The following is a 27765-nucleotide window of genomic DNA, read 5'->3' on the forward strand; positions in this document are numbered from 1 at the left end:
CGGGCGGAGCGAAGCGCTGAGGGGAAGGCGCTGAGGGGAAGGCACCGCCCGCCGTCCCGCGCCGCCCCGGAGCAGGAAGCGGGGGATGGCGGCCCCTGACCCCGCCGCGGCACGGAAGAGCTTGCGGGGAAGGGACGGAGGTGAGGCGGTGCCGGGGAGTGAGCCGGGCGGCGGGCGGGCAGGGGAGGGGCTGTTGGGGCCAGCCCGGGCGGGCGTTAACGGGCGTGGTGGTGGTGGCGGCGGCGGCGGCGCCCCCTCAGCCCCCCGCGAGGGGCGGGCGGAGCGCTCCGAAGGCGGCGGGGCCCAGCCCGCCTCGGCTCGCTGTCGGCCCCGGCGCTGCCCGCCGGGACCGGGTGGGGACGGGGCGCGGAGCCTGAGGCGGCTCCGTAGGGAGCGGCCGCCTCCCGGGGCGCGCTGCCGCTGCCAGGCGGGGAGCTGCGGCTGGCGGGGCGCTTCCCCCGTGTTCCATCAGTGACCCCGGGTAACGGAGGTGCTGGGGAGGAGCAGTGCTGGTCGGCCTCTGCTCCTTTATAACCTGTTGCAGGACGAGGGTGGCACTAGACTTGCTCTGAGGCCTTCGACGCTTGTGTACGCTATCAAAATGCACTACTGGTTTTTCTTTGTGTACGTTTCATGCCTTTTGTTGGCTTCGTTGTGGATTTCTTGTTCAACACGCTTGTTTGAAGCTTTTTGTGCTCTGGCTGCTGTACACAAGTCATTCGATAAACCCAAAACCAGCATTGGTATTCAGATACAAGAGATATAAACAAAACTTCTGTCTAGAGATCTATGAAATCAAATGTTTCTGTGTGGAGCCTGTTCTTACGTTCACAGTTTACATTTTTTTTTCCCACTGGTAAAATGCTTAAATGAAAGTTTATGCAGATCTAATTTATTTTTTTAATCCATAAGTTTAAGATATTTACAGTTGGAATACTCTTAGCAAAGCCTGCAAATCTGAAAAATCCTTTCTGCATTTATAGATGTAGTGTCTGATTTGATAAACTAAGGATTGTAGTGAGGCTTGCCAGATTTTATTAGTATAAATAAGGCATCTACATAGAATGCTTCCTTTACGTTACTAGACCATGATTTGAGCTTGACCTCAGATGCCACGTAGGATCTATGTCGCTTCAGTTCAGATTTTCAGCTTGTTCTGCTCATCAGGGTTCTCATAAAACAGAGACAAGGAGAATTGTTTTTTGTCTCCTGTCAGCTTTGCAGGGAAGTATGTCTGAAAGGCTTTTCTCAGATGTTCACCTCTCTGTTACTTAGTGGTAGCACAGGCTTTTACAAGTTTTCCCTAGCATGACCCCCCTCCACAGTGAGAAAATCTGGTCCATCAAATCTCCTTGAACTGCAGAAAGTTGCCAAGGAGATGTAGACTGGAGTAACTCAGCTATTTTAATAGTCCTGCACAGTTTGAAGTTACTGCACTTGTAACTTAGTTTAAATGTGAGTCTGCATGACCCGATTTGGAGGCTGTTGCTTACAGAGTTGTGCTTGCAGATGAGCAATCTCTCTCAGAAGAGCACCAAAACCACGTAAATTATTCCTTGAAATAAGAAAGTAATGAGCCACTGTAGTAGTTATCCTCCAACATACTGTAGTTGCCGCTTTCTGGCATTTTCTGAGATGAAACTAGGTATTTTTATGTTGAGGTGTCGTAATCCAGTTTTGGGGCAGCGGATAAATGTTTGCGGTGCCCTCTGCTGACTCTGGAACGAGCGAGCACTTTCCTGTTTCTCATCAGTTGGAGTGAATGGGCTGGCCTCCTCTGTGGCCACTGCACTCTTACTTCACTACATAGTTGCAACTATAGCTTAAGAATATATGGATAGTAAGACCTTAGATTTGCAGTAAGTTGACTTGTTTACAAACACAAGGAAGAAGTTATTCTCCATAATGCATTATTCATGAAAGATAGTGTTGTGGGCTTTTTCTTCACATCCTTCTGGGTCCCAGCTGTGTATAGGGCACTGAACAGGGTGACTTAGACCTGTTGATATATCAAGAAAGCCTTTTTCTTGGTTGACAGATGAGCTTGTTTTGCCCACTTGCAGGATCACATTGATTATCAGTAAGTAGTTTCTCGTGGGTCAGATTTTCATGGCCACAGGGGATTTTTTATATTCTCCTGAACTCTTGGATATTGTTTGCTTCTGAGTATTGTCCCATCTCGTGATTTCCATATCGTTCCTGGAGCTGTGGGCACTACATGTTCTTGCTGTCTGACAGTGATATGCATCAACTTTACTGAAATCCCTGATGCTGTTTTCAGTTTATTGCTTTCAGGTATAAAATGGCAATGCTAAAGTGTTCCATCTTCTTGTGGCTGTGTAATGTATGTCCACCCTGTGCTAGAGTAATCACCTTTTATTAAAAACAAACAAAACCAGAAAAACAAATACAAATTGATCTCAAAGATGAAAAGCACAATAACAGTTGTACATACAGTTGAATTTGAGTCCTGCTCTGAACTCTGATTTGGAAGAGACAATTTCCTGACCACATGCAAGAGCACAGGCTTCTTGTTGCTCTTCATTAAGGATCCTAATGGTGGTGGTGTAAATGTTCCTTATATGCAAACTTGGTGGTGGCAATAATATAGTCAGAGCAAGGTTTCTAAGAACAATTATTATTTTTTTATTACATGAATTAGTACACTATACTACAGGAATAGTATGGGGGGGTTCTTGGAATTGACATTTTAAGGTATTCCTTTCTAACCATAACTGCTCTAGCAGCCCTACTATTTTATAATGTACAGTGTGTAGTGAGGAAAGAGCCAAACAATTAACGACAACAAAAACACAGTCGTAAAAAGCAAAAGTCACTGACTTGAAGCTCTAGGTTTGTCATTTCACAATCACATAAATGGTAAGCCAAGGGCAGGTCTAGGAATTACTAAGTCCTGAGTTTTAAGACAGGATGTGGTACTTTCACTGTGATGCTAGTAACGGGGGTTGTGGAAATTATTGTGGCCTTTCCCTGTCTGTAATATGGAAATTATGATACTTCACTGAGTATGTAATGATTAATTCATAAAATGCTTTGAATATCCAGGATACTGTAAGAGTTCAATTTAGTGTTTTGCTGCAATATCTAGTGGATTTACATAACCTAAACAAAAGAAAACGTTTTTCTGAGTAGGTTCATGAATGATGCTCAAAATAGGTTAATTTCAATTTGGTTAATATTGATGAATTTATTTTATGTTGCTGTAGAAACGTACTTAATTTCATGAACAATAGCATCAGCAAAACTTAATATGTAGGGACTATGAGGAGAAAAGAAGGAACAAAGTTATTCCAGAAGGAACAGTTAACGTTTAGGAAGGAAATGCTGTCAGAACTACTTCCATAATAAAAAAAGAAAGATGTACTGCAGACTTCAGAAAGAGGTTCATTAATTTTACTGTTTGTAAAGTGGTACAGAAAAATTTACATGCCCGAGGGCATGGAAAACATACATTATTAGCTCAATTTTAAAAGTCTTTTTAACTTAATTGTTGACAGATGGGATGAGAAGAGATAAGTGTCCTGCACTGCAAATGGCCTCCCGTTTGGCATTTACTGGGTGCTAGCCTGGAATCATCTTTGGTGGAAGAAGAAGGTTGATGACACTAAGGTTTGTACAAGAAAGTTGACTTTTTATTTTTTTATTTTATTCTGTAACGTGAAAGGACTGTGTGAATCTTGGAAGCTTTTTGTGTTTGGGAACCCTAGAGTATATTGCTGCAGTCAGGTTTTACGTAAAAATTGTGGGGTTCAGTGTTGGTTTGCAGGTATTCTGAACAATAAGGATTACTTTTCCAGCCTTGATGATTATTTTGTTTAGTGTAGATCTTGTATGGTTTTTATTAGCATACCTCTTCCATCTTTAATGTAAAGACAAGAAATTAAGCAATTAAATGAATTTAATAAGGTTACTGCTTAATAACCTAACACAGTCTAAGCTGTATTCATAAATATAGTATTTGATTTAATTAATTAGATCATAAATTGTCCCATTCTCCTGTCAAGGCTAGCATGAATACTTAAATATAGTGTTTGGGTAACCTAGTAAAGCAGAAATTGTTTTTTACAGTGTAGATTAAATTAAGTCAAGGTCTATAGTTGAAACAATATAGTGCATTTGAACAGCTTGGAGCTTGGACTGAAGGATGAACTTGAGGATGGGTGTGGGTTTTTTGTTTTTTATTCTCAGTTTCATTTTTGATTTACAGATGTTTGACAGAATCAAACGATCTGATGAAGCTTCTGCTTCTTCAGCACAAGGTGAGGAGATTAAAGTACATATTTTTTGTTGCAGCTTTTTATTAACATAATAATAGTAGACGCATTGGTTTACCTTAAATTCAGTTGTATAATTCAATTTTCTAAATTTCAATATGGAGCTTAGATGGAAAAAGTGGCTTCTGAATTATCCACAGGTTTCCATGCAGACATAATTTTCTTGTCTCTTAATAAGCTGTTTAAGACATTGTGCGTTTTGTCTCAGTGATCATGGATGTATGAGTCTATCAGTACACATTGCCAAATCTTGATTCCAGACAAATCAGAAAAATACCCACTCACCTCAGCCATGAAAGCATAAAGTTTATTTTATGAACCTCACAGAGCATCCTTGAGGATGAAAGGGTCTCTCTAAATGTTTTTTTGAATTTCTAAACTTTTTAACTTCCTTTAAAATAGTAGTTTTGACAAGTACAATTTAAGGGAGTTAACTGACTTCCTCCTCTTTGCTTTTCTGTGTTTTTTTTTTTGTTACTATAGGAATAGAAAGACATGGTGTTGAAGGTTCGCTACAACAGGACAGCAATAGCAGGTGAGTTAGGTGATAATCTAACTGGCATCCAGTTTACTGCTTGCAAAAAGTAAAACAGGCATAATCTGTTTTTCAATCTTAACTGTCATCTTGTGTAATGGATGACGATGTGATACAGATCAAATATATCATGGAGGTCTTTTGTCTTGTATCCACACTTCTTAAAACTAGGGGTGAGGGGCACTGCGACTTTTTCTGGAGAGACAGTTCTCTTCAGACTACAGTCAACTCAAATTAGAATATGTGTTAGCTGTACCTTCAACCTGTTATCCTTTGTTCTGCATTTAAGAAAAAGTTTTCTTTAGTTAAATTTGCTTGGGAATAGCTTAAAATACGTATTCCTACTTGGCATTGTAATTCTGAAACAGAAATGTTTATCTTGCAAGTTTGTTGCAGCTCTGTAGTAAGATAGATATTAAGAATTTCTATGTTAAGAACTTGAATTAACAAACCAATGTTGTTTTTTATACTGAAATGTCTTGGTAATATTACCTGCTTCTTTCAGTTTGCATACGAGAGGGCAAGAACATCCTCAGCCTGGAGTATCCACCATGCAAAACAGGCAAGGATACTGCAACTGCTGCCATGTACACTACAGTAATCTGGAACAGGTAAGAAGACTACGGCATAACACAGCAGTAGATAGCAAGAAGTACAAATAGGCTTTATCAGCTTACAAAATGTCATTCTCTACACTGAACAACCAACACTGAATGGAAAATTACCAATTTGTGAATTGTACTGAGTGTGCACAGAGAAGATGAATCCCTTTTTACCTGTTAAAAAGAAGCTGGTGGAACAGCATGCTTACTGCAGTTTGTTTTTCTGAAGTGTCACCCTGCCGTGCGTTACACTCATTAGGTTTATTTCAGTGGTTTTTAATTTTAAGATTTGTATAGACTGTGTCAAATATTAGGGTTAATATGTTAGATATGAAAGCTGAAGACATTTGATCAACTACTTCTCTATTTTTAACTCTGTTGATCTCTTGTCTTTTAGACTTTTCTAACTGGAGAGTGGAACCCTATTTAATCTTCTATGCTGTGAAAAGTCTCCACAGTTTGAATGAATTTTGGGATGTTTGCTCATATGAAGTTCAAAAATACCTTTAGTCATTGTTTATAGATATGTTTAGAGTATTTGTACCAGTCACAAGACATTTGTGAGCATCTCTCAGATCTGCTGATTTACGTTCCATTTCAGAAGGGGTTTTAACACATTTTAGTATATTATTTGTGACTCCCTAAGCATTCTTATGGCCTTGATGCAATGAGATTTTTATAGTAGAAAAGACTGAAGATTTTCCTTTCTACTTAAACATTTTCATTGTAAGGAGAAATGTTTAACCTGGGAAGTAACTTTTCTGAGCAGGTCAGTGCGTCAACAGTGATATTAAACTAGCAATATGTTTTGTCTTTCCATCAGCATATTTTCAGCTCCCAGCACAGACATTTTACCACTTACTGCAGGAATCGTATGGGTACCAGTAGCTTGATGGAGCGTTTCCTGCAAGATGTTTTGCAGCATCATCCCCACCGATACCATGACAACAGGTATAATACAGTTCATTTGTTTTTAAATATATCCTAGTAGAATGCATGTATTGCGAATCCTTATTTCTGTTCCATTTCTGAACAGTAAATTTTGCCCATTTGAAGTGAAACGTTCATATTGAAGGCAATTTGGAAAAGAGTGTATTTATGTAATCGTTGTCCAAGTGTATTCCTTTTGTGTTGTCTCTGCACTTTCAAACTTGATTTCACTGCTTAAGGATTTGATATAACACCATTGACAGCAATTAAATATGAAGACCTAATAAAAAGAAGGAATATACGGGTCAGCTAGAATATATACACCGTGGACTTAATATATATATTTCACAGTATATTTTATGGTATGTATCTAGTTCCTAATTTTGGCTTGCTGAATGTGGTGCTTGTCAGGTGAATATGTATGGTTATTTATTCATTATTCTTGGAGTTTGTTATCTTTAGAGTTACTACTTGCATGAATTAAGTTAATCGGCCAGTTCATCATTGCTCAGATTTTGAAAAGTGTTCTCTTTATTTATCACGTGCACATTTAAGAGTGATAAGGGGGCATATAAACTTTTTTCTGTACAAAGGCCAGCTGAAAGGAGATCTGTTAAGTCTCATTCCTTGTTATGTTCTGCAAGGCAGTCAAAAATCCTGATCTGAATTTATCATTGTATTTTGATAAATAACTTTTTTTCGCTACTTTTTCTATATCTCTCATAGAGGAAAATACAGGATATACTTTAAGGCAACACCCACATTAAAAAGGTAGATATCTCCTGAGGTGTTGCTAATACAAGCTTATTTCATTTGGTGAATAAAATCCACTAATTAGTAAAAACAAGCTATCCGTTTCCCTCTAAGTTGGTAGAATGAATAGAATAAGCAAAATAATGTACAAGGCCTAGATAAAATAGGATGGCAAGTGGGGGAGGAATAATTCCAAATCTATACAGAGTTTGGAGGAAGAAAACCAAAGATGGAAGAGAGCGTGAATAGACTTTTGTTGTGATTCTGCTCTGAAAAAGACTGAGTCAGAAAGTCATTTTTTTAAGTAGCATCTGGGATAAGAATAGGATTCTCTTCTTTCTTACATAAAATCTCTTGGATTGATGCATAGTTTCACAAAGGAAATGCTTATACAAACCATGCAGAAGCTGAATTCACACAAGGGATCTTAAGACTGTCATTTAAAATAATTATACAAATATTTGTGAGCCTTGATTTATTTTGCAGAACCAACCAGTATCACTAGTAGTGGTGTGGCAGAAGGAAAAAAATTCATCTGAGCTTTGCCTTTTGCTGAATTTCAGAGGATATTGGTGTTCTGCCTTTCCTCATGGTCAAAAAAAGGAAAAAAAAAAAAAAGGGGGGGGGGTGAGGGGTGGGGGGGAGAGGACAAACCATCCTTTCCTCCAAACTCTTGATATAATTGTTTTTTCAAAAAAGAAATAATATTGAAATATTGAGCATTTAAGAGACTAAATCTCTTTGATTTTTGGTGTATTTTGTTGTAAAACTGCCAAAAGTACCTAACTTCAGTTAACTGAAGTTTTATTTCACCCCCCAGAAACATCTGCTTGTAAATAATTTCTGAAAATCATATGGTATGCTAAGTGAGCGAGGATCCTGAGAACTTGCTAGTTTATCCATATCAAAATCCACTTAGTGCTATATACAGTCTTCTAGTAGCATCCAGATGCTGAGTGTTTCACACAAAGATGGAAGAACTCTGAGAAAGTTAAAAGATTATCTGTACTTTTTTTGTCTTGTCCTTTAGATTTAATTCTGATCTATAAGATTTTGAAGTTAAGACAAAGATTTTTTACCTCAGAGCTTAGGTGCGTGCACCAGTAGGGCACAGCAGTTCAGCTCACAGGCATAATTTGGTCATCTGATGTATTTCATTACATTGCATTCAAATGATAATAATCCTCTTTTTTAATGCCTCCAAGAACTTTCTTCTTGTGCTTAGTCAGTCCTAATAACTTATCTGTACTCCTATGAATTCTATCCCCCCCCCCCCTTTTAATTTTTTAAACCAGAATTCCACTGTATTCTATATAACATTTCCTCAGCCAGTGGTGTATAGTCATGTATTTGGAGTTACAGAAGGAATATTACAGATTGTGTCATAATTTGTATTCATCCCTTTTAAAGTAACACTGTGTATTGAGCAGGGAGGAGTTGTGTACTGCTGTTGGTAAATTGTTGTGGCTTGTTAGGCTCATGCAAAGTGTGTTTTAAGTTGTATCCATTGTTGTTTATCAAAATTGAACTAAGCCTCTCCGTTGCATTCCTTTATTTGTTCACAGGATTCTTACAGCATTTCTCTGTCATCTGCAGATTTTAATACTTTGCAAAAATTTTGAAAGGGCAAGTGAGTCATAAAACTTAGTCTGAACCAGAGGGTATTCTGCTTCTGATCTTTTTGTCATGGTGAAGATCGTTTAACCTATTTGATACTAGCAATCAGTTTCTGTTTTTTGATTGCTTTTTTTCCTCCACCAATAATTTTTTAGGTTTTTAATAGACTCTAAAGGACCTTAATGAAAGACTTTTGCATATCTAAATAGTCCATCTTCTTTATCCACTCCTTTATCACTGCCTAATGCATCTAGTGTTTGGACTTGAGAAAAATCTGAAATCAACTTTATCCATGGAGCTGTAGGTAGTGAGTCTGTAATAACAAACTTCTTTTCTTTGGGTGTGTTAATGCAATTTGCACTATTAGTTCAAAACAAATATTGACAGCCAATAGTTGATATGTACATCACTCAACTGAGTGAAGAATAATATGCCAGTTGCCAAAGTATAATACTCTTCAAATTACCTCGTTATAAATAGCATACAGTGCTTTATCACTTTTTTATATAGCCAGTGTGGGTTTTTTTTTTGTTGTGAGTTTAAATGATAGGAGGAGACTTTGATCAATAAGACATCCATGTGAATGCTGTTGTGTTTCCTTGGGAGGCTTTTTATGTTTGGTGGATGTTGCTTCAGTCCCTGCTCTGTGAGATACCATAGGTCTTGGTCTTCTGATAACTTCAATTTCAATACTACTTTGCATTAAAATGTTGTTTTGTTTATGGCTATTAGTGACTCTGTAGTTCTCCTCACATGACTTAATTAATAGAGATTTCAGCACTCTGTGAAGGAGTCTCGGAGCTGTTAGTAATTATTTTTGAGAGGCCACAGAGACTGTGTAGGATGTTTCAGAAGGACTGGGGGGGGGAAAAACAAACAAACAAAAACACGCAGAGATTGTCAGTTGTAAGTAAGGGCATAGAGGACCTACTTGGAGACTTCTTTGCTTAGATTATGGTATTTCCCTGGCAGTTGAATAAATGAGCTCTTCATAGGAGTCCAGAAGACAGTGAATTGATGAGTAATGGTTACTGCTGATTTAGTCAAGAAAAATCACATCGGGTCGTCTTCAACAAGGTAACAGACCTTGTGAATAGAAGAGAATCATCCATTTCAGCACCATCTGTCCTGTTGCATCTATCATGCCATCTATCAAAACCCCAGATTTTGGCATGTTCTTGCATGAGACTTATAAGCAAGCTAAGGAAAATGTGATAGGAGATTAAACAGTGATTAAATGAGTAACTGGCTGGAAAAAAGTATTTGTAATTATTTCTGGCTTGGGGGGGGGAGTGGGAGAGAGATCATGAAAGATCCAACAAAATCTCATGTTGGGTCATAAATGAGCCCTATCCTGAGGCTTGAAGTATGTGGTTTCAAGTATGAATTATTGGTGCATTTTTTTCTATTTGTTTTGCTTTACTTTTTGTTTCTGTTTTGGTGATAATCCTATGAAGTACGTTTTTGTTACGCTAAGTCTTGTCATCTCTGTAGAGGCCAAGTCACCTTTACTTTCAAATAAAAATATTTTTTGAAAAAGTACCCAAACCTGTTTTTAATTTTCAACCGTAAAACAGTAGTTCTAATGTGAGAATTCTTTTTCTTCTATTTTTCACAGTAAAAGACTGAGACATAGCTATATTCAGAAAAATTCTGTGATTGTTTTTCAGTATGAAGTAGCTAGTTGGAAATACTTGCTATAGGCTTACTTGGTATCAGCTGGCTTAATTAATAACTTTAGTAAACTCAGACATATTAGTGTCTGAGTCTTTCAAGGACTTCTACATGTTGACTACTGAATGCTTATAATCAAGGAAATTACTATACAGTAGAATTTATTCACGGTACTTCTTTAGCAGATGAATGCACCACAAAAGGTGCATGGCATGTATTAAAGCAAGCATCTTTTTTGACTCTTACAAGGTCTGGTCAAAACTTTCAGGGGAAGCATCGTATTCTCCCTTCAGCTGTATTTGCTACACTTCAAAACTATTTTCTTATTTTAATTTATTTTCAGCTGTTTCAGTATGTGTAACCTTGTGGGTTCCTGTGGTATATAAGAGAAATGGTCCATATCTGCCTGTTCTGTTAATTCTGCAAGAAATTTTATTTGAGGCAGTCCTAAAAACAGAGTGGCCAGTCCTAGGATATATAAAAGTGTGCTGTTGTCACAGTGAGCCTGAACAATCATAACTTGGCTTCTTATAGAAGTGAGTTAGAGCTGTGGTATGTCTGTGAGAAGCAATAAGCATGGGACTCCTTGGTGGGAATGTGTACAGAGTTCCTATCAGGCAGACATGTTTTGCAGGGAAAGGGGCATTCATACTCAATAGTATTTTTAATGCTGTGCCTTATTATAAAGTTCCGTTTCTTTACAAAAGCTCATTATTTAATTAATTATAGTTTTACTAAGGAAAGACCATCTTTCTAAGCTCACAGCTTTGAACAAACGGAAACTCTTCAGTTTTCTTGCTTTATTCTATTTATAAAATTATTATAACGTAAGTTTGGCAATTCTTAATGGATAGTTGCATGGAGAGAGGGTAACCAACCAATGTCCAGGTTGTTGTCTTTTGCTTTGTGGAACGTTTCTTGCTCCACTTTCTAATGGAATTTCTCTGTTAAAGTAGTAGAGCTGGAATCCTGTGTTTGTTCATTAAGTGTGGTGCACTCTAGGTAATTACTTTTTAAAAGCTATCGTTAAAAAAATCTTAAGCATATTTACAGTGTTTATATAGTTGGCTTTTTTTAATCCCTTTTAGGCCGACCTATGATGACATGCCACTCCAAATCACTCCAGCATCTGCTAGGATTGCTTGCCCGTCTTCAGAAGAGACGGAGAAAAAGAAGAATAGAGGCACACAGGAGATTTCCAGCAAAGACCAGGAGTCCATTGATGACATGTGCTCTTCTGCTCCATGCCCCTCTCATGAGGGCCCACAGGAAACTTCTGTAACACAAACACTTACTCAGAAATTAAAAACTGAGGAGGAACGTGTTATAGGAATATCCCAGCAGTCTACTGGCATTTGTAGCAATGAGAAATGGAATGTCCTGAAAGATGCTCAAACTGCAAATCATAGCCATGAAGACCAGTTTACGGCTGTGAGCTCCATACCTCAGCACTTGTCTGTCAATCCTTTAACACATAGTTCTTCTGTTAATCCTAAAATAGAAAAAAATGTTAAGAATTTGTCATCATCAAATAAGATTCCACATAGTGGATGTGATGAAACAGAAACTGAGATAGGCAATAGGGATGTGTTATTGAAACCATGCTTGAATCCTGCTCTGGCGCTGGCTCACCCCAAATACCCTTCAATTTCACAACAGAATCCTGTGTATAGGCACAGGGATTCTTTACGTATTACCTCAGGTCAATCTCTTTTAAAACAAGATGGTTTACAAACTCAGGATGAAACTTTGGTGTCTGATTTCCATCTCAGGGATACTGTGGGTGTTAACAGCTCCCTAGATCTTGGGACTTCCCCACAACTAGCAAGATGCAAAAATGTGAAGACAAACAGGGGTGATGAAAGTTCAGTGGATGAAACTATTGAAAATGTTATTCTGAAGTACTGCCATGGAACCACATATGAAGAACTTCATTTCAAAGAGGAGAACAATCTCTGTTTAACTGTTTCATCGCTTCTGGATCGTACTCATTTAGAGGGTTCTGAAATGAGTTTTGACTGTGATGCACCTATTCAATCAGGAACAGACTTACCCAAGGCAGCTGTAAAAGACATAGAGTTGCTAAAAGAGGTCCAAATAAGTTTGCAAGATAAAGACTATGGAACACAGCTCTCTTCTGTTTTAAAAAGTGAGTCATTGCAGCAAATAGAAACAGTGAAACGGGATGTAGTAGCTCATACTGAAGAACCAGTTCTTCCAGCTCTGCCTCATGTGCCTCCTTCTTTTGTGGGAAAGACTTGGTCTCAAATAATGTATGAAGATGATATAAAAATTGAAGAACTTGTGCGTGATTTCAGGGAAGGTCGTTTTCGCTGCTACTTTGACAGCGAATCGTCAGCCAACTTTAGGGGGAGGAGAATGAAGAAAAAAAAGCAGAAAGATGAGAAAAAGAATGATACTGCTGAGGGTAACAGAACAGAAAGTGCATCAGTTAAAGCACTGCCAGAATTTAATGATGCTTTAAGTGGTGTCTCTGATTTCGATAACCAATCTGTAGCTTCAGATATGCTATGCAACCAACAAATTCTTAAAATGCCTAGGAAAAGGACATGGCGCCTAGCTTCAAGATGCCAGGTGGTTAAAGTTAGCCATGGCACACAAACAAGTCTATTGAATTACCCTGTAACAAAAAGAAAAATGGCTAGAAGGGAGTCTGATCAAGCTGATCAGAAAGAAAGCATCACGTCGCCAGAAGGTGAAAAGACTCCAAACATGAAAACTAGACTATGTGCCCTTAAACTTCCTGAGTCCTATAGCAAGATTATGAGCCCTGTGCAACCCAAGACAACGGTGTATGTACTTTCATGTCCAGAGATTAAACAGTGTAAAGGTAAACCTGTAGACATTCCCCAAATGAGAAAAAATCGTAACTCCACAGATAGCAAGGACTCTATAAGGTATAAATACAAACAGTGTTCTTTGAAGTATTATGACCCACTGACAAATAGAATTCTGAAAATGCCTCCCAAGAGTTCTGTTGGAGAAAAGGTCAAAAAGCCCTCCCATGTTAGACAGCTTTTCAGAAGTCTCAGCTTTGATGCAAACATGAGGAAACTAGCTGATGCACAGAGAGAAGGCACACCATCAAAGTCCTTGAATTGGTCAGACCTCTATAGCTCATCTTCAGCAACTCTTCTGCCAGACCCAGGTAAAGGGAACGATATAGCATCAAGTCAAAAAGCAGATGGATCTTCCACAATTTCCATGGAAAGAACAGATTGTCTTGTATCTGGTCACTCTGAGAACTCTTCGAAACACCAGTCTGTGGTAGAAGGAGACAGTAGATTAACTCCTTTGAACAGCAGAGTTACCAAAACTCCTCTGACCTCCATCAGGAGTGAGCGATTAGAGAGGGAGAATCCAAAACCAATGTGGAAGAGAAAAGAAGGCACTAGCATAGAACCACTTTTTTCCAAAAAGGCTGCAGGAGCTACGTCTGTCAGATGCACTGTTGGGAGAAGAGGAAACAGAGTAAACACAGGCAAACAAACTTCCAGAACTATAAAACAGCAAAAAGAGGGAATGAGAAGGAAACTTTCTCCTTGTGCACAGAAATCTTCTGCTTTCTCCATACACAGGCACCAGACAAGGAAAACTACAGTGGGGAAGCACCTTAACAAAGAAAAGCCTGATGCTAAAAAATTAAAGGTGAGGAGGAAACCAAAAAGGACTTTTCTGAACACAACAGTCGTCACAGGGATTCCTGAAAAGGGGCAGAAAGTCACGCCAGGATCTTTTCCTAAAAAGCCAGAGAGCTTCTTCCAAAGTCAGAAGCTGGGAAGTAAGTGGAGATTGGGGTCACCCTAGCACTGTGAACCAACCCTCAAGAAGAACTTCTGCTGTACCATTACTTCGAAACTGTCTCGTTCTACCAGGTGAGAGCTAGCCACCAAAACATCTTTTTTTTTTTTTTTCTTTATAGCCAGCACCTGGAAAAGAAGGGAACAAAAGGAGGTCATAGACAAAGCAGTTGAAGTGTTAGAGCTGCAGAAAGTGCAAAGCCAGTCTAATGTGAAACAGGTACAACTTTAAACTGAGTTCTTGTTCCTGATATATGGGACATTATATATGGGGCATATATTGCACTGTCCTACTGTGTAAAGCTGCAGAAGTTGTGCATTTGAGTTAAAAGCACTTAGAACCCTATTTACTAGACTTCACTTGTGCATCAAAACAAATGAGCTTGAATAGTATCATATTGTTTTTATGGTATTATCAGTGCGTAATAGTGCACTACAATAGGGTAAATTAGAAGCTGTACTAATTGTGCCTATTCTCATTTTTTTCCACATAATTTTAAAGTGCAAAAAATGACTCATGCTAAAAATTAATTTAAGATATCTTAATCTGGGGTGAATTCTGTGTATGTATTTTGTGTTTGTATATATGCACACCTTGTTCAACACGTAATATGGTATATACTTGCCTATGGAGTGGTATTGAAATTAATACAGTATGATGCAGTTCAGATCAATTCAGTGTTTTCTTGAAATGAAATACAATTATACGTGTTTTTATACCAACGTTTTCTTGAAACCATGTCCAAATCAGTTATTTTGGGCAACAAGTCACTGTGGGCTGTTATCAAGCAATAATGGACCATGCTGGTAAGGAAATATGTCTCCCTTGGGTACTGTTCCAATGGTGGTGGCTATACTGAAACCTCAAATTCCAAAAGAGAATACAGGTTTAGGTTTACTTTATTCTGCTTTTTTTTTTTTAATAGCTTATTGATAAAGTTTATAGGTTAATTTTACATTCCTTAGTGAGGGTATGGAAAAGTTAGAGACAAGTAACAGTGAGTTGTTCTAATCTTAAATTTGAGATCCAGTGGGTTTTTTTTTGGATTTTAATTGGGCATACTGTTGGTTAAGTTTTTGTGTACTGTAGTTAAAACTATTTTAAATATTCAGTAAAACATTTAAATAAAACAAACCTAAAGCGGCATCAATCTAAATGTATTAAAATTAAAATATCTGTTTAAAACGGATATTTAAATAAGCTGAATTTAATAAATAAATAAATTGTATTCCATTAGTGATTTTTGTTAGGCCATTGATGCTCTATGATTTTGTCTATGGCAAAAAAAAAAAAAAAAGACCATAGTTCTGTGGCTTTCGGTTATATTTGTTTCTGGCTTTTGTTTTGGTTTCTTTGGGTATGTTTTTGTTTGTTTTTGCGTTTGTTTTAGTTGTTATGATGACAGCTTATTTAATTAAAGTGTGTTTAGGAGACAAACCCTAGTCTTGAAGATGTTTCTACACTTTAAAATCAAAATGAATTGTTCACTTGTATTAAATTAAGCACAGAGTTAAATGTCGTCACAGGCAGGGCTCTGGTTTGCAAATTTGCAATTTGGTATATTATCTAATCTATCCTGTTGTAAAGTTATTTGTAAATTCTATACTTGTACAATACATCTTTCTTATATGCTGTAAGAAAGCATATATAAAAGACTGAGACCCTGCTCTCTCTGCCATTACACACTATATGTGTGCTTTCCCCCCCAAAAAAAATTCAAAACACGTTCTTGATTTGCTTTCTGAAGTGTCAAGGGTCACTAGTTTGTATTGAGATAAAGCTGTGCTATGAAATGTTGTATTTTGAAATACAGCATCTGAATGAAATGTAAAAGCTGTCATCATAAGCCACTCATTGTTAAAAAAGTAAATCAAAAAAAGAAAAAAATCCAACTATATAAATGTGCATATTTCCCAGGATAAGTCAACGATGTGCATGTACTTAAGCCAGCTGGAAACTAAATTACAAGTCAAATATCATCTGACGCTTCTTTTTTTTTTCTTTTAGTTTTGAAATAAAAGTCTGTTTCTACGGATGAGTTTTCCTATGTTTGTCAGTTGACAAAGAATCTTATGACTGGATTACAAGTCACTGGAAAAAAAAAAAGGGGTTATGAGTTCTTATAGCCCTAAACTAATTGTGCCTGTATAATTTAATATTTTGTCTAATATAAAACTGATTTTTTAAAGCAAAATTTTAATGGAATGGTTTTTATAGAAAGCCTAATTTTTAGATTAAAGTTTTAAAGCCAAAAAAAAAGATTTTTAAGATAAAGTTTGTTTTAAAGCAAAGCTTTAAATTAACTCTTAAGTCCCATTCTAACATATTTTTATGATACAAGAATGTTTTCCTATCTAATTTCTTCAGTCTAATTTTTCACGATATTGTACATATGAAAAGTATGGATTGTTCTGTTTGAGTAAGGTTTAATGCACATTCTACTTTGATTGCTAGTGTGTATTTGTTTACACTCAAAAATACTGTTTTCCATACTCACTTATTGCAAGCTTGTTTCTCCAGCACAGAAATTTCCTTGAAACATTGAGAGTAATAAAGTATATTGTGGACTATACAATGACTAACTTTTTTAGCATCTTTTTTTTTGGGTGGCGGGGTACATGATAGACCCCTTTGTTGAGGTGTTTTACTTTTTTTTTTAACAGAGAAAAGTTATTTAATTAAAAGTGTAAGTAGCTATATATTTACATTTAAAAAAAGAAGATGAACTCTAACAACTTTTATTAAAGAAGAAGACTTGAGGTCCAAGTCTGGAAACAATTCTGTGGTTGAAAATGTAAAAGTGAGATTTAATGTATGCTCAGATTTTATTCTATGCATCTTTTATGATTGTTTAAAAACCTCTTCTGTGCATGCTCAGTGACTGCTAGGAAAGAGGGGAGATTGTGGTATGAGAGAAGCAAATGTAGAATCTGCCTTGGAAGAAGAGTTGATGAAAATATGTATTAAAAAAAAAAAAGGCAGATATAATACCATGTGCATGAAGGACAAAGGAGTTTTTTGGGGATCTTGAGGAATTGTTATACTAATTCCTCATTAATGTTATATATTCTGCTGCTGTTATTGAGTAGCACGCTGTTCATTGACATCTTGGCTGAAACTTCAAAACATGGCTGTAGAGGCTACAGCAATGGAAAACTTGAATGCTGAAATACTTTCTCGCTGAAATACTTTCTCACTGAAATTGGAAGGATTTTTTTTTTGCATCATTGGACAAAGGTGCTTACCAGTATATTTGCATGTCTTAATGTGCAAAAGCAAGAAAAGATAACTTGACTGAAGAGGAACAAAGTCATGCTTTTAGAATCTAACTGGCAGCAGTTAGATGCAGAATAGCTTGCATAGAATAGAAAATAGAATAGAATAGAAAAATGTTACTATTTCTTCTGTGCATGTCATTTTTGACCTTCCATAAGTTCATACTTATAATTTCAATACAGTTAATAATTTTAAATAAGTCTCTCTCTGTAAAGTACTCATTCAATTTTTAAACCTCATTCTAAGCAGATTGATCTTTATCATTAGTATTGTGATCATTGAGTGTGATCTAAACTTTTACTGTGCTAGATGCTAAGCAAACAGTATAAGTCCCCCAAAACTTAGATGTCTGATGCTTGCACCTAGCAGTTCTGTTTTTTTTTTTCTGACTGGCTTTTTCATTTTCTAGTTCTTTTTGTGCTTGTAGTATCAAAGTACTCCTCTCTGGGACTTGCATGCAATGAGATATTTAGTTGTCTTTATAATGTGATTATGACTTAATCCAAAGATTCATGCTAAATTTGTGCCTAAATGAGAACACATTTTTATTGGTGTTCACATTCTTACAATTGGTAATGTATTTTGAAACATTTTTGCCTGATGTAGGTTTTTTTTAACTTTTTTTTTAATCTGCTTCTTTATCTCTACTGTTTGCGGTCATTTGACATAGTATGTGTTTGTAATAACATAGTGATGTCACAGACTTTTCCAGTGATATTGCTGGATGTTCTTTGTATCGTTGGCTCTCAGACATGCAATTGAATTTTTTTTCTTAATGTTATGAAGAGCTACAGGACAGGATATAGTATCTGGAAATAAATTAGTGACAGGTAACAGAAGGGGATGCTGTCCTGATCTGAAGTGTAGAGGAGAGGTTCATGTTTGTGTTTCAGTGCTTCGGAGTCTGCTTACTTCACTGACTAGTGCTAAAAGGATGTGGGATGATAAATCTTAATTTATTTAGCTGTTTTCCCTTGTCTTTCACCTAGGGTAAATCTGCCTCACAACGGAGCAGTCTGAATTCGTACAGAACAGTGTGTCAGCTCTTGATGTTTTGGGGATAAGAAAAGTAAAACATACCTCACTTGCTTAATGCAATTAAAGTCCAGCAATTTTTGTTGTCAGTGACTTACTTGCTGTGATTTACAGCATTCCAGATGATAATTTTCTGAAAACTCTGTACTCGCCTAAGTTTGAGCATGCCCAGAAGCAAAGGTTTTGTTCCTTGTTTGCTTATATTGTTTTACAGTTACGACTATATTCATTCCTTCAGCAGAACCAATCTTGTTTTAATAAAATAAAAAACAAATTTGTGTTTTTGTAGTCTTTTTTTTGAATTCTGGATGTATTAATTAACTTGAAAATAGTTATAATTTGTTGTGGAGGGAACACCACAAAGTGTCATTCAGTAAGCTATGTTTCTGAAGAAAGCTAATCATAATTTAAACAGCTGTTCACAACTACAATATCTTGATCCAGTGACGTCTTCTGTTGACTTCAATGAAGCCAGGATTCATCCCATCCTGTGGTAACTGAAGCAATGACATCCAAGGATAGCACTGAAAAAGCATTGGAGGTATTTTAGATGTCTTCAATTGCATTTTGGCAGCAGGAAACCAAGAAAACCAACCAATTGGCAAGGTGCCCACAGAACTTCATGAACATTGTTGGCTTTTAGTTGTTTTGTTTTTGAGGGCATGTTTATTAAAGAGGGCAGTGCCTGAAAGTATCATAATATTATGTAGTTTTCTACTTCACAGAGAAGCCAATCGATTCTGCATAACTGTAGACCAAATAAATCTTGATTATGATGATGATCTTGCAATGCATGCAGAAGAACTGCCTTTAAAACTGTGTGTAAAAATAGTTTAAATGTTTTCTGGTAAATAGAATACCAGAATTGTACTCTATACAATTTTATTGAACAATAGACTACCTTGCATAGAACACCTTGTTCTTTAAATTTAGTAGACATTTTCTGTTTGTAACAGTGCCTGTTTAAAACAGCATAATCTTTTGCAGGAGTGATGCATGCAAATGTGTCAGCTTGAATTGGCAAATGGCTGAAAAGCATAGACGTATTGTTTCTTGAGGCTTTAATATGTCATAAAATTTCGGGATATGCTTTGCAATTTTCAATCCATCCTTGAAGATTATTATGTATTATGTTATCTGAGTGTAATTATCTACTTCAGCACTGTTGTGCTGTCAAAAAGTGCCTCATTAAATGCATTAGATACAGTTCTACCTTCTAAACCTGGAGTGACAAATATCATACTGTAACCAAATTTTTGATCTGGTGATTGCATCTTTCCTGGGAGATGTGAGCAATTCATAACATGTTTATAGAGTGTCAAGTATAGTAGAGATCTAGTTTAAATTGGAATATTTGAGAGTTATGATGAAACTTATGTTTTAAGTTGGTTTTAGATTCATTGGAGTCATTAGTGGTTTAATGCTTGAAATTATTGTATTTGTGTGACACTGGAAGTTGTAATGATTTCCCTGAAGTCCAGAACTGTTTTTGATTTTTTGATGAGACACGAACACAAGTCATTATTATACATTATTATAGCTCATATTATTTGTCAGGCTTTCTCTGTCAATGTTCCTTCTTTAAGGAATACTGAAAAACAGTTTTTCACAAATACTAGCATCTGTAAATAGCTTTTTTGATCTCTTGCATCCTAAAAATGTATTTTAATGTATTAAAACTGGTCAGCTTTTCCTATTTGCTGTGTCATATTGCATTGACATTGGCACTAGTGCAACTGAAAATGTTCATTATAGTCTACTTAGTTATTAATATTGCAGAAACAAGTTGTAGAATCAAAACAATGAAAATATGTCTTTTCTAGCTCATGCAGAAAGCTGTCTGCTGGTCTGAAGATTATGCTGACAGAATTAACAGTGAAGGGGATAGGTTTAATCCTCAGAATGCGTGTTGCTTCCCTTGTGGATACAATGCACATGCGTGACGTGCCTTTTAATACACTAAAGTGCTAAGAAGACACGTAGAAATGAACAGTAGTAAGACTTACAGTTGTAGCAAGGATAGAATGAAACAAAACCAATGAATACTCAGTTTTCTGTTTTTGTATTTCTTATACGTTAATCTCTGTTTTGTCTGAACCTTTGCAAACAGTTATCAAAATCCATTTACTTTCTGTGATGATTCAGTTCAGATTCTATCATTCTTTCTTCTGGTATTTTACATTTATTTGCTTAATACATAAATAATATTTCTCTTTGGTAGTGCTCTTTTGATCCTTTCAGCAACTGTTAGAGGGGGAAAAAAGATTATAGCAAAAGTTGTGCACCTATTTCCTTTAGAAGAAACAGTTTAATAAATAAAAGCCAGAAGTTCTAAGGCTGTATGTGGCTACCAGTGGGTTTCTCCGAACACTGGAAGCATCTCTGTTATAATTCTGCCCTAATGTTGACTAATCAGTCAGTTGTCCACAAGGTGATGGAAATGCTTGGGCTTTTCTTTTCAATAGCATTAGACTCAGTCTGCATACAACAAAAAGTAAGCATACTGAGTTTTTGGCAACAGATATTTCATGGCCTTAGATTTTTAAATATCTAGTGCTTTTGTTTTCCACACTATTCTTGCAAATTATCATTTCCTGAGTTATTGCCAACATATCATATTTATGGTGGAATTTGGGGTCAGGATAATGTTGGAGTCAAAGTCAGCATATTTTCACCTACAACAATTAGTTAATGTTCATACAGCACTTTTTGTGGATATAAAGATCTCTTAAGTGTTCAATATTATCTGGAATTATCTTCAGTAATCTTACTTTAGATGTCAGTGTTTGCTTTTTGTGAAGTGCGTTAGTAAGCACATGCACTTTTTTTTTTAAGAGCTTAAAAGATAGCACGGTAACAGAATTGTATATTACATATTTCTTTTACTTCCAAGTTTATAGAGACATTTACAATGAAAATTAGTGTTCATTTTTTCTGCACGTAAAATATTTTTCTCCCTCATGCTCCTCCCTTTTAAAATAAGAATTCCATCTGCAATGCAGAGTTCTCCATCTTTACTTTCTCTGAGATTAGGGTGTGATGAGTGTCATTTGGCTCTAACATGAATATAGTAATTATGTAGCTATTGCTTATGCCTTCATACATCTGACTTCAAGAAAATTTTAAAAGGGAGCCAAGTATCCACATATGTCTCTAGTTAAAGTGTTCTGTTGGCTACCGTATCCTTTTCAGCTCCCTAGTGCAGCTAGTGGGTCAAGTCCTCTGTTTTCCTTTATTTCGTTTAACTGTAGAGCATGCAAAACTTTAATTTACAGATTTTTTTCTGTAATTCATCCACAATTTTTTCTTTATAAGACTTTCATTCAGGGAAGGTGGGGGGACAGGAATATTGTGGCCTATGAAGCATTTTATTTAACAAAGATTTTGTCATAAATATCTCTCAGTTGTATTCTGGCAAGCCATGTGTTCCCATCATCTCCTCTAAGTTTACAGAACCATTTGTTGTTGCTTGAGATTTCTGTATTGGTTTGCTTTGCCATGTGTCCAATAATTTGTTCTAACTACCTTAGTGTTAATTAGATTTAATGAATATTTTACAAATATTCAGGGGAATATACTGTGGCTTATTTCTTTGGGGCTTGTTTGGGGTTTGAGCTTATTATTATTATTATTCTATTTGCTTGCTTATTTTTTTTTATGGTCTCACTTGCCTGTGTTTGTAAGGAGATAGTATTTTGGCTTCCTATTGCTGATAATTAAACGAAATAGCTTCTTATGAGAATGGGTTGGGGAACAGGATTTAAAAAGGGGTTCCTTTGCTGACTTGTGCTGCCATTGCTTTCTCCAAAGCAGATTGGTGGAGTTGTGCAAAAAGGTAGGCTGCTTTAAGGGGGATTTTTATACTTTATCGTTTTATCTCCTTTCTTAAACTTCAGTGATGTTTACCCTGTAAAGCATAGCGATGTATGTAAAATAAATAAATAAAATATAGAACAGCTAGGCCAGTAATACCAGACAGATTAGTGCATTTTTCTATTGCACTCTACTAAATTTGCTGTTAGTAAAAACTTGATAAATTTCTATTGGAGAGCTGAAATTGCAAATATTTCCAATGTGTGTTTACATTGTTTGTCTTTCTTTTCTTTAAGTTTACTTTAACATGGGGTTTTGTTTTTCTTGTTCGCGTACCGTGGCATGTCTGTATCATCAGTTCAACTTCCTAGTCTGTCTTCGGTAGCATGGTAGTGCTTTATTTTTTCTTTGTAAATGTATTAATTTCTCTCAAGTTTACAAGGGGAAAGAATTAACATTTTCCAAAAGCTGGCTTGTGAATCTGAGCTCCATTGTCATCAGGCTGCATGATTCTTACTAAATTCTTGAATAACGTCTGGAGAAGGTGGAAAGACATCAGCTTCCAGAGGAGTATGAGTGACTTGGAAATTTTTTGCAAAGTTTTAAGTTGTGTGTGTGTTTTTTTGGTTGGTTGGGTTTTGTTTCTGTATATTATTATTATTTTATTTTCCTTCAACGCTCTTTTAAAGAGCTACATTGTGCATTTATCGATGTCTTGACAGTCAAAATGCTCAGGCTATAAGTAGATTTGAAAGGACTGAGTGCTGAAATTCAGCACAAGTTTAGACATGGTTAACTTTTTCATGTTTCTAACACTTCAAAGTGAAGAGGACTATCACTTATATCACATTCTCATGTTTGTACTTTCAAGGAAAGCTCACGGTTTTGTTTCTAAATGATGAATTCTGATGTATTTATATACTAAGAGTGGATGCTTTTCTGGGGAAAAGATCTTTTTTTTTAATTTTTAATTTTTAAGTAAACATTTAAACATTTGAGGGTGACAGAGCACTCAACAGGCTGCCCAGAGAGCTTGTGGAGTCTCCTTCTCTGGAGATATTCAAAACCTGCCTGGATGCCATCCTGCGCAACATGCTCTAGGTGATCCTGCTTGGCAGGGGTTTTAGACTAAATAATCTTCAGAAGTTCTTTTTGAACCTCAACTATTCTGTGATTCTGTGAAACTTTATGCAATTGATGTAAGTGAAGGTCACGTAGCATCTCAGACTTCAGGAGATGATTTTGTAAGCAGTGTGTGGGAGTGTACCTGCTCTTTTTTAGCTGTTTAATATTCTATCACTTGGCACCCATTGAATTTTTTCTCTTTTGATTGAAAAACATATGTCTATTATTCTGAAAATTAATGCTTGAAGAGGCATTAGGTAAAGGGGCAGAAAACATGGTTCTTGATTAGAAATTTTTGGATATAGCACAGAAGCCCTTCACGGTTTTTGCTGCGTTATCAAGGCTTTATCCATTTGTATTTGAGCATACAGTGGGCTTATTTGTCAGCTAGAATGTGTTTCATTTAAAGATAGATCTGAAACAAATTACATTGAAGTAATGGAGTTTTGGGAGAGTTTGGATGTGGATCCTAATTTTGCAGTTTGAATATGCTTTATTTTTATATGTATTAAATTACTTTGGAGTTGCTGTATATGCCCCATTCAGCAGAGTTTAATAGGACATGAATATAGTGAATAAGAGTCCAAATCTAATTAGAGATTACCAGCAGGTTTCTGTCAGTTCTGGGGGACCTGCTTCTAAGTTTCAACTGAACTCTATAACGCCTTTTTACTGTTCTAGAGCCAGAATGCTCCAGTTGTGGCACAATATTATCCACATGGTTGGTCTGAAATCAAACGATGTCAATGCAGAAACCTCCAGTGGCAGAAATAAGTCTGTATCTGTCCCTAAATAGGATTCCCTGTTCTACGGGGGTGTTCGTAGCACTGTTCATACTCCAGTAATGTTTCTGCCTGTTCATTTGATGCAACTGTCCAGCAAAGTAATTCATATATTTATCATACTGAAAGTGCTTTAAAATTAAAAAATAAATAAATAACAAAAACAAACATTAATTTACCTGTTTTGCACCAAACCAGCCAAGAAAGTTAATTGCCTTAGAGCTTCTTATCTGCTGCTTCCAATTAGGAATCTATTTTGTTTGCTTTTGTTCAGTGGTTTACATGTTGGATAACATAAAATCAAAGATCGCTTCCTGTCGCTGTGCCTTGAACCAAAATGCTAATTCTTGCTGTATTCTTAACGGGTGTTTTGATAGCATGTATCACAACACAGGCAACTGCACAGATAGGCTGCCAGTGTATGCGCTTCTCCCAGCTGCACAGCTGCCTCAGGCTAGCTAACTATAGCTTTATTTTTGTGTGTGGTATGTCAAAACCATCTATTTATAAACCAAATCAGAAAATGCCTTGGAACCATATTTTTTTCTTTCAGGCTTCACTTTCAGCTATCTAGAAGCTCAGTACTCTACATTGATACATTTGGTTATAAAATTTAACTTGTCTGAATAGTAATAAAACTGTTAAATTATTAACATTTTGGAACACAGATATCAGTCATAAAACATTTTAAAATATATTTGTATTTTTATCTGCAAGGTGAATCGAAAGGGTGTTGGGATGCACTAACCAGACAATGAAAACACATATTAATGTTTTTCCATTTTCCATTTCCAATTAGTTATTCTTGACAATACTTCTTCATGATAAACTGGTGTCATTCATGCTTTAAAGGTGGGAAAAGTGAGGTAATTTGTTTAAAAGCAACATGCTTTTAAACGTGAAAATGCTCACTAACTTTGACCTTCTTCACTTTCAAATCAACATACACACTGACTTTTAGAGTCTGGTTGTCATTCCCAAACTTTGCTAGGTGTTTATGAGGATTGGGCCCTCAGTGATGTGAAATGTATATATAAAAATTGGCATTCTAAAATAAATGGAGGTCCTTGAAAACTTGGGGATTATCAACCCTTCAGAATCCGCTGAAGAAACACAAACCCCCCAATTCTTTCTTATTTTCAGATCAATAAACTGGATTGTAGGGAGCCAACTTTTCTCCTGATTTTGTTGGGGCCTTGGTAGGTTGTTGGAGTTGAGATCTTAATTGCATGGATCAAAGTGCGTTAACTTCTTGTAGATTAATATTTAATCCTGTAAGTAGCCACTCTTTCCTCAATTTAACCATTCTCTAACATGAGAGCAGTCTGGTTAAGGAATGAATGGCCTATAGTTACCCATTGGCAGGTAATATTAGGAGTCTATGCAGATGACTTGGAAGCATTTACTTTACTAAATAATAGTCCTCTCTCACAGATTAATCTCCTATAACTAAGCACTTTCTTTAAATATAAATGGCTCTGTGCCATTTTTAGAACACTCAGATTACTTTGTTAAATTATTAACCAGTTTTTATCATCAGTAGGGGAGTTTTTACAGAAATGAGAACAAGATCTTACTCACGGGTTATTTTTAAAATGTGTCAGCGTGAAGGCTTGTACTTGTGACAAGGCTCATGAAGTGCAACAGAGCTGCTGTTGTATGGATTTTAAAGGAATTAGAGAAATCAGAGATAGGGAAAACTTGTTTTAGGCATAAAGCTCTGTCCAAGCTTGGTTCCTACAGTGTATTTTAATGTTCTGCTTCTGAAATCCTTTGATGCTGAGTCTGCTCAGCAGCTCTTGGAAAGGGTTTTTTGTTGCTTTCTTTTGAATCATATTTCAGGATCCAGCTAGTAGACTATAAATACTGAAGGAAGGGGAAAGATGGTATATGAGGCTTAATTTACTGGTAAGCATTCTGTCCTGACTTAAGACATAGGGTTGGCAGTAGGTTATACGTCATTATCTCTCTCTCATCCAGATTCTTTTATTTGCTTTAGGAGCTGCAGGTAGACAAACATTGAGGTCCTGTTTTGGCTGGAGGCCTGACAGGAGGAAGGCCCACCTGCAGAGTTCCTGCATAGGGGCAGCAGAGCTGGCGGGTTGCAGCAGGGCCTACCTCCCAAGCTCTCCATGACTTGCCTGAAGGATACCAGTGCACCTGGTCCCCAGCAATTCCAAATTCTGGGCAAGCTGAGCAGCATCAGTCATGGACAAATCCAAATGATGTCTGCCAGCTTCTGAGCAGCTCTTCTGGAAAGGAGAGGCATAGGCTCAGCTAGAGCTGAAGCTCCATCCTCCTTGGTAGGAAACTGGAAACAAAACAGGCCTGTTTTGCTCCAGACTGCAAAGAAACATAATGTAAGAATATTATCAAAATACAGCAGGAAATTGAATTATCTTTCTGTAGAGTAGAACTTACCTGTTGTTTTAACGAAAATACTTTGATGAAGGATGGTGTGACAAATGGGAGTTGAGGGAACATGGGTGTCTCTTCCTCTTAAGGCCTAGAGCATTATTTTCTACAAATAAATTTCAGCCTCTCTTCTTTTTTCCTCCATCTAACAAGCCAGGTCCAATTTTCCTATTCAGCTAGTTATCACGAGTGTTTGCTGAGCAAATATGGATGTCTTGAAGGTGATTTGTGAAATCGCTGAAAACTTGCATTACATGGCCATTTTTTCTCCTAGTGTCAGGGTGCCCAAATTTAAAATTTATGATTCAATAACATCATTCTCTGGTCTTGTTGTGCTGTGGTGCATTTCCACTTTTTGTACTAGGCCCATATTTTATTTTCAATGGAAAGCTACAGAATTTCAGCATGGAAGGTAGATACATTGTTCTTGCAGTTTGTATAGTAAAATGCTCTTCTTGCATTGGCAGAGCATATTCAGCAGATGGCTGGGCAAGGAAGGTTTAATCCTTTTCCTCCTGGCACAAGGTATGCTAATTACTATGTGCCCTGAGCAGAGAGTCTTCTGGATATTCAGCCACCATTCGTATTTGGACAGAAATATCTGATGAGGAAGGTGATGGAAAGATCCCTGTGTGTAGTTGAAGAAAACTATACTGTAAAAATGAGAGGGAGGAGGGAAAAAAAAAAAAGGAAAATCTGGTATCTCCAAGAGTCAATTGGAAAGGTAACAGGGCTTGCTGTCAGCCCAATTCAAATCCCACCAGGGATTTGTGCTGGGTGGAAGTTGGGTTTGGCAGGATAAGTGAGAAGAGATTACAGCATTTTCCATCAAAACAGTGTTGATTTTCAGGGAACACAGCAAAGAATCACTGTGTCTCCTGATACAGTCTTCTGAGACCTGTGAAAGACGTGGTATGAGGCTCGCTGGATGGGCATTTGGCACTTCTTGTCTCATTATTTTCAGTTCCATTGAAATGACAGTGTAGTATCACAGCAGAGGAGCTAGGAGGAGGCCAGGAAAAAAGCTGCTTGCCTAACAAAGGAAAATTGTTTGAAACCTGAGACACTCCTCCATGAACCCGGAGAATTCC

At 36.9% G+C, this 27765-nt stretch overlaps 1 protein-coding gene across 14 annotated transcripts in view; it reads left to right on the plus strand.

Annotated features, from left to right (window-relative positions):
• Position 1: 1 nt before the first annotated feature.
• ZDBF2 (zinc finger DBF-type containing 2) overlaps positions 2-27765 on the plus strand; it is a 36970-nt gene continuing 9206 nt past the window's right edge. Inside the window, exons 1-10 of one of the 14 annotated variants that reach the window (XM_083842228.1) lie at positions 2-140; positions 3519-3630; positions 4229-4280; positions 4779-4830; positions 5336-5441; positions 6256-6383; positions 11495-14208; positions 14350-14447; positions 14979-15034; positions 16236-18813. In XM_083842228.1, the coding sequence (XP_083698354.1) occupies positions 4229-4280; positions 4779-4830; positions 5336-5441; positions 6256-6383; positions 11495-14208; positions 14350-14447; positions 14979-15034; positions 16236-16266 (3237 nt within the window). In that variant the 5' untranslated portion in view covers positions 2-140; positions 3519-3630 and the 3' untranslated portion in view covers positions 16267-18813. Of the gene's footprint in view, positions 141-241; positions 625-3518; positions 3631-4228; positions 4281-4778; positions 4831-5335; positions 5442-6255; positions 6384-11494; positions 14303-14349; positions 18814-27765 lie in introns of those variants that run through there. The other 13 variants (XR_014586189.1, XM_083842229.1, XM_083842230.1 and 10 more) reach the window with 13 other exon arrangements.

The sequence above is a fragment of the Anser anser genome, assembly GCF_964211835.1.
Source record: "Anser anser genome assembly, chromosome: 6".
NCBI lineage: Eukaryota > Metazoa > Chordata > Aves > Anseriformes > Anatidae > Anser > Anser anser.